This window comes from Primulina huaijiensis, chromosome 18 (genome assembly GCF_012295235.1).
Source record: "Primulina huaijiensis isolate GDHJ02 chromosome 18, ASM1229523v2, whole genome shotgun sequence".
Lineage (NCBI taxonomy): Eukaryota > Viridiplantae > Streptophyta > Magnoliopsida > Lamiales > Gesneriaceae > Primulina > Primulina huaijiensis.
In genome coordinates, this window is record NC_133323.1 from 20,582,851 (window position 1) to 20,590,470 (window position 7,620).

At 41.6% G+C, this 7,620-nt stretch overlaps 1 protein-coding gene across 1 annotated transcript; it reads right to left on the reverse strand.

Moving 5' to 3' along the window:
- Positions 1-4,764: 4,764 nt before the first annotated feature.
- Positions 4,765-5,732, reverse strand: LOC140964554 (uncharacterized). Its single transcript, XM_073424416.1, has 2 exons — positions 5,324-5,732; positions 4,765-5,231 (listed from the first exon to the last, which is right to left on the reverse strand). Exons 1-2 carry the CDS (start codon positions 5,730-5,732, stop codon positions 5,215-5,217), a joined length of 426 nt encoding a protein of 141 aa, XP_073280517.1. The 3' UTR covers positions 4,765-5,214.
- Between the last annotated feature and the right edge of the window lie 1,888 nt (positions 5,733-7,620).

The following is a 7,620-nucleotide window of genomic DNA, read 5'->3' on the forward strand; positions in this document are numbered from 1 at the left end:
TTATTCTGTATTATGTTACTAGTTATTTTGTGGATATATACAGGTAGGGGTCTGCCTAACCCCCCCGCATCCGACGGTGTTTTCCGGTTGGAAAAAAAAACCCTAAACCCTAAGGTTTAGGGTTTGGGGTTTCGGGTTTTGGGTTTGGGGTTTGGGGTTTCGGGGTTTGGGGTTTAGGGTTTTGGGTTTGGGGTTTGGGGTTTGGGGTTTAGGCTTTAGGGTTTAGGGTTTTTTAGGGTTTAGGGTTTAGGGTTTTTTTTTAATAAAAACACCGCCGGAAGCGAGGGGTTAGGCAGATCCCTACCTGTATATAATCAGAAAATCAACGATACAGGATAACACCTTAAGAAAGGAGGATAAAACCAAACCTCTCTAAAGGCTAGTCATAAAAACATAAAAACATATACCTAGGGTGGCAAATACACGAGCCAAAAGCTAATCCCTAAGTGAAATGCATAATACAAAATAACACCGAAACACATCGCCAGAGACATAAAAACATATCAAAACCTATGTAAACAATAATGATCCAGCTCAGAAGTAGGTGCAAAAGACCACCGATGGTACATATCTCTGAGCTGTCTGTCAATGTAATGCCAATCTGAAAAGAACCACATAATCCGAGATCGATCAGCAGAGAATCTCCTGAAAAGGATCGATTTTAGGTGTTCGAAATCGCAACGGGAGCACAAAATTGTTTTCTAAACATGAAAATCGAAATTTTTGAGAAAAATTGAACACCATTGTACTAGTGTGTAACATATACTAAACACCTTTGTCATACATAGGGTGTTAAGAAATTTTACCTATCAACCTCTTGAGGTTGATGATGGCTCCAACTAAAGTGTAAACACTTTAGCTCTTCTATGGTAGACAATCTTCAAGCCTCCTCCTACCTTCAAAATCAAGCCCACCACCAACTTGGTAGATCCTCTCATATTTTGCACTAGAAAAATATGAGGATTTTTCTTCGAGAAGAGTTGAAGAACAAAAACTTGAGAGAAAATGAGTGTGAATTTCGGCCAAGCTAGGTATAGGAGGGAAGGAGAGTGAGTTAATTCCTTGTCTTGGTTGTGAGAAAAGTAAAAAGCAAAAAGTTGCATGTCATGCAATTTTTAATTCAAAAGTATTCTCCAACCTTTCATCTCCCAAGCATGCAAAACCTAAAGGGCTTGTAACATTTACAAAGGGCCCATGGACTTTTAATTTAAATTGTCTCAAACACATTTGAGCCCAATTAATCTTTAATTGATTTACTCAAGCCCACTAGTTTAATAATTATTTCCAATTGGGCTCTACAAGGCCCAATGTTATTTAATTAATACAACACTTGAATTAATTTAATTATTTGGACTCTACTAGGCCCACTAGTCTTTAATTAATTCAACACTTGAATTAATTTAATTTAGTCCATAATAATGTTTATGAAAATCACAATTTTCAAATACATTATTTACTTGGCCAACTTTTAATTTAGGAACACTTCCATAAATTAAAATTTACATTTCTCTCATAGAAGTCATACTTCTATTTTTCCTTACGCTTATAAACTCATTTATAAGCCGTTCAACACATTGAACTATTTTACTTCTCAACGGGATCTAGAAAGCTAGTACTTGTGTGGCCCTTAATGGTTCACTGATACAACTAGCCGTGGGTTCACATCTCCATGTGATTCGGACTAAACATGTTCTTATACGAGCATACCCCAATTGCTCCATTCTTACTTATCAACTCCTTGATAATAAGAACGTCAGAACTCTAGTCTGATAGTACCCAACCAATCATGTTAAACGCCTAGCAGCATCGTTTACATGATTCCCTAGGTATCAAATGATAGTGCCTGCAAGAACCATTCTATTATGGTTAGCGTACAGTACGGTCCCTTCAACTCATATATCTCGACCGATTCGACAACCATTGGTTTATCGAGAGTTGTCAATGAATCGATACTATGTGTCATGTCGTAGTTGCATCGATGGTGTAATCTAAGAAACCCCTTTCTTAATTACCATCATACTCTGATCAGATATTTCAAACTACACATACATGAGAATATAAAGGATATCCATACCCGAAGGTAAGCGGTGAATCCCCGACTACAATGCATCGACTCCTTTATGTTTCGACAGAACACCCAACCTTACCACCTGATGACCCCTTGAGAGTCGGTAAACAAGTCAAAGTGTAATTCTAGCACATAGAGTCTCAATGTTGTCCCGGGTCATAAGGACTAATGGTGTACAACCATAAACTAGGACTTTTCCACTTGATTAGTGAGAACCACTTGGAAAATCCTTTATGGAGGGTTGTTCAATGCACTCTACAAGGAGCACCTATCTGCATGCTCGGACATCACAATGTCCCCTACCAATGAAACATGGTACTCACATCGCAGATACTAGTCTCGAACTCGAGCGGCCTATATCCTTCTTAGTGGCGGCTGAATCGACTAGGAACCGTTTAGAATATACACTATTACAAATATGAGTTTCATGATGCTCATCATATGAGCATCTAATATTCTTTCTACTCTTTATATATTCAAGGGCTTTATCTATGCAACTAGCATGGGTATACAGATAAAGAAGTGCCAAGATAATAATTTCAAATATTATTAAAATAAAGACTGTTCATACATAGAGATTAAACATGAACCCTCGGCCAACATTTGGCTCGACGGGCACCTACTCTAGCAATCTCCTACTTGCACTAGAGCCAACTACCCATATGCTTCAAACCCATCGATACGCGATGCTTCTCGAATAATGGTCCGGGTAATGGCTTAAGTAGCGGATCAGCAACATTATCTGTGGAGCCGACTTTGTCAATCGTGACATCTCCTCTTTCCACGATCTCTCTGAGGGTGTGGTACTTTCTCAATACGTGTTTGGACTTCTGATGAGACCTCGGCTCCTTTGCTTGAGCAATGGCTCCCGTGTTGTCACAAAACACCGGGACAGGAGCAATTCCATTAGGTGTTGCCCAACTCTTGGACGAAATTCCTTATCCAAACAACCTCCTTTGCTGCAGCTGATGCAGCAATATATTCTGCCTCAGTGGTGGAATCCGCAGTACTGTCTTGCTTGGAACTCTTCCAAGAGACAGCAGCACCATTGAGCATGAATATGAATCCAGAGGTTGACTTCGAGTCATCGATATCGCTTTGGAAGCTAGAGTCTGTGTAGCCTTCCGATTTCAGTTCTCCACCCCCATAGACCAAGAACAACTTATTGGTCCTTCTCAAATACTTGAAGATGTCTTTCACAGCTTTCCAGTGTGGAAGACCAGGGTTTGATTGATATCTACTCACTACACTTAGTGCAAAAGCCACGTCAGGACGTGTAGATATCATCCCATACATGATGCTACCAATCGCAGATGCATAAGGAATGCTTGTCATCGCCGCTATCTCTGCATCAGTCTTGGGAGACATAGACTTGGATAAGGACACGCCATGACACATTGGTAGATGTCCTCTCTTGGACTCATCCATCGAGAACCGCTTCACGATGGTATCAATGTATGTGGACTGGGTGAGACCAAGCAATCTTTTTGATCTATCTCTATAGATCTGNTGAGGTTCCAACTCCTAGATGCCTGCTTTAGACCATAAATAGATCTTTGAAGTTTGCATACCATATGCTCACTTCCGATAGATGTAAACCCTTCGGGTTGAGACATGTAAATCTCTTCCTTAATATCCCCATTAAGAAAGGCTGTCTTAACATCCATCTGCCATATCTCATAGTCATACCATGCAGCTATGGCTAGCAAAATCCTTATGGACTTGAACATTGCAACTGGAGAAAAGGTTTCCTCAAAGTCAACTCCTTGTCTTTGAGTATATCCTTTTGCCACCAATCGCGCCTTGAAGGTCAATACCTTCCCATCCGCCCCAAGTTTCCTCTTGTAAATCCATTTACACCCTATGGGAACAATTCCCTCAGGTGGATCCACGAGATTCCACACTTGGTTCGAATGCATGGAATTCATCTCAGATTCCATCGCTTCAAGCCATTTGGATGAATCGGCATCAGATAACGCTTCCTTGAAGGTCCTTGGATCACATCCATGGTTAGGCTCATCATGGCCCTCTTCAAGAAGCAGACCATACCTCATAGGTGGTCTCGAGACTCTCTCGGATCTTATAGGAGCTTGTATCTCCTCTCTTGGCACTTCGGGTGTGGGTTCTATAATTGTGGGTGTCTCTCGAACCTATTCGAGTTCTACCATCTCGCCTTTTCTATCCAATAGAAATTCCCTTTCCAAAAAGGTTGCATTCCTAGAAACAAACACCTTTGTTTTTTGGGGATGATAGAAATAATATCCAACTGAATTCCTTGGATATCCCACAAAGTAGCATAAAATGGATCGACTATCCAATTTATCTCCCACTACCTGCTTCACATAAGCAGGGCACCCCCATATTCTAAGATAAGAATATTTGGGAGGCTTACCCATCCATATCTCATATAGAGTCTTATCAACTGCCTTTGAATGGACATTGTTCAACAAAAGTGCTACTATCTCAAGCGCATATCCACAAAAGGATGGTGGCAACTCCGTGAACCCCATCATAGACCGAACCATGTCCATCAAAGTCCGGTTACGACGCTCCGAAACACCATTCAATTAGTGGTGATGCTAAGGGGACCGCACACATCGGTATGGATCAAATCCAATAACCCTTTGGCTCGCTCCACATGGCCCTTAAAGGGAATTTTGGTCATCTTTTCTTTTAGACAGGATTCACAAGTCGTGAGAGCATTAATATCAGACATATCAAACATGCCAACTCCCACTAGCTTGTTCATCCTTCTTAGGGAAATATGTCCTAATCGAGCATGCCATAATTGTGCCATATTAAGAGTATCTTGTTTGCGCTTGTTTGTTGTTGTTATCGCTTGGACATTGTTTAGTGGAATATCTTTCAATTTTAAGTTATAGAGATCGTTTTCAAGTTCTCCGGTACCAACTAAACATTCATTCTTGTAAATGTTGCAAACACCTTTGCTAAATAAACAAGAAAATCCATCTTTGTCCAACATAGAAATGGAAATAATGTTTTTCACCAAGTCTGGTACAAATAAAACATCTCTTAACATCAACTTAAAATCATTGTTCAAAATTAAAGAAACATCTCCAACAGCTTTGGCAGCAACTCTTGCCCCATTGCCCATCCTCAAGAAGGTCTCACCTTCCCTGAGCCTCCTACTTCTTCCCATCACCTGCAAATCATTACAGAGATGTGAGCCACAGCCGGTATCTAATACCCAAGAAGTAGAGTTAATCGAAATGTTTACTTCAATATAGAACATACCTTTTCCAGAACCCTTCTGGGCAAGATATTCCCTGCAGTTACGCCTCCAATGTCCAGGCTTCTTGCAGTGATGACAGATGTCAACAGTCTTGTCAGCCTTCACTGGTGTGGCTGCCACAGCGGGACTCGGAGACTGCCTCTTCAAGGGCACGTTCTTCTTGGGACGTTGGAAAGAACGCTTCTTTCCCTTCCCAGGTGGACCGGTCTTCGTACCAGATGAAGAGCCCACAAAAAGAACCGGCTTCTCTTTCTTGATAGTGGACTCAAAAGTCACAAGCATGTTCACCAACTCCTCAAGGGTCGGCTCCATCTTGTTCATGTTGAAGTTCACCACAAAAGGATCAAACGAGCTAGGCAGCGACAAAAGCAACACGTCGGTGGTCAGCTCCGATGGCAATGCAAGATCCATGTCCACAAGCTTATCCACGAGCCCAATCAGCTTTAGGCCATGCTCATGGACCGAAGCCCCATCTCGCATGCGCAAAGTGATTAGCTCCTTGACGGTAGCATGCCTAAGAGGCCGAGTTTGCTCACCAAAGAGCTCCTTGAGGTGCAAATGAATGTCAGCAGCATTCTTTGCTTCCTCGAAACGCCTCTGCAGCTCATTGTTCATAGAAGCCTGCATATAACACCTAGCCTTCAAGTCATGGTCACACCATTCGTTGTAGGTCTGCAATTCCTCGGGAGTGCAGTCAGTCGGAGCCTCAGCAGGGGGCGACTCAGTCAGTGTATATGCAATCTTTTCCGAGTTTAGGACGATTTTCAGATTTCTTAGCCAAGTGAGATAGTTAGGTCCGGTTAATACGTGTTTTTCGAGTATAGCGGGTTGCGAATCGAAGACATTGTCAATGTTTTGTACTGAAAAGTAAAACAGATAAATGTTAATGACTATTTTAAAATATTTAATAAGATATAAAGTTTGAACTTTTACTTTATAATTTTTTTTTTTGCTCCCACTGTTTTGACATTTTCACTACCCTCTAGTGAAACGTGAAACTCCTTTCCTCAGAAGGTACATAAGGCCCAATTAGCGAATTATGATCCCGAATAATATCAGCCAATCACAATTCCTAAAAGGTAGTTTCCGATTGCATCGCCATGCAATCCTTAACGTAAACTTTTGTCTCACGTTTGATTGGGACCTAATAATATGACGTCGTTCATCTTTACGTGTCAAGACTTACCCATCGATGTTGAACCTTAATGGACGGTCGCCAATCGCCCCAAAACTAATGGCCTGTGTGAGCTAAACACGGGCCTAGGTCCAATCCTAGGGAAATTCATGGGATGCAAATGCAACTATTACATTAGCTTCCAATATTTACATGTCTTCGATCTTCATAATCATCATGGCCACCATCTTCCAATCTTGATCATCCACTAAACTAATATTTACAAATAAATATCCATGGCAAATAGGGATACATCTCATGGGGGTGGGAACGGGCCATAAACCAAGCCCACTTTATAAATTGATAATTATTACAATCATTCAACACAAAATATCCTAGCATACACCTAGCAAATTGGGCTTGGGCTTATGATCATCTTTCATGCATAATATCACATATCATACACCATCAATTAATTCTCACAATAATTAATTGATCCAATATTATATATCTTGATCCAATCACTAACCGCCACGATTATAAACTAAATTAACAAAGTATACAAACACCTTTGTCTACTTTCTAATTAATTTATTAATAACCGAATTTCTTGTAAATCACAATTTACTATATGTAACGTCCCAGATTCGACGACTGTTCTCACTGTACCAAGACGAGTCTTTCCAGCGTGCTTATGTCCTCACTCACACGCACCCAGGGAAACTTCCCAGGAGGTCACTCATCCCAAAATTTCCTCAAGTCAAGCACGCTTAACTTTGGAGTTCTTATGTGATGAGCTACCGAAAAGAAGATGCACCTTCATGATATGAGTAGTACAAATCAAATCTTTTAAGCCCTCTTCAACTGTACAGTCCATTACATTGAACAGTCTCGGAATCCCTCTCATTCCCGTGTGGGATCGGTTCATTCATGTTCCCTCCACCTAGAAGCCTGCCAGGAGCCGCTCATTGTCCGTGCAACTGATGGCACCGGCGATCACCCCCCGCCCTCTTCGGCCCCGGGCCTCACATGCCCACCAGCTTCCGCTTGGTTCGTCCCCGAACCACACCGTACTAAGAGAGGTCGGCTCTGATACCAACTGTAACGCCCCAGATTCGACGACTGTCCTCACTGTACCAAGACGAGTCTTTCCAGCGTGCTTATGTCCTCACTCACACGCACCCT

What these genes read in the sequence shown, in the direction of transcription:
- LOC140964554 (XM_073424416.1), bottom strand. Translation starts at nt 5,732, where the DNA reads ATGGATCTTGCATTGCCATCGGAGCTGACCACCGACGTGTTGCTTTTG.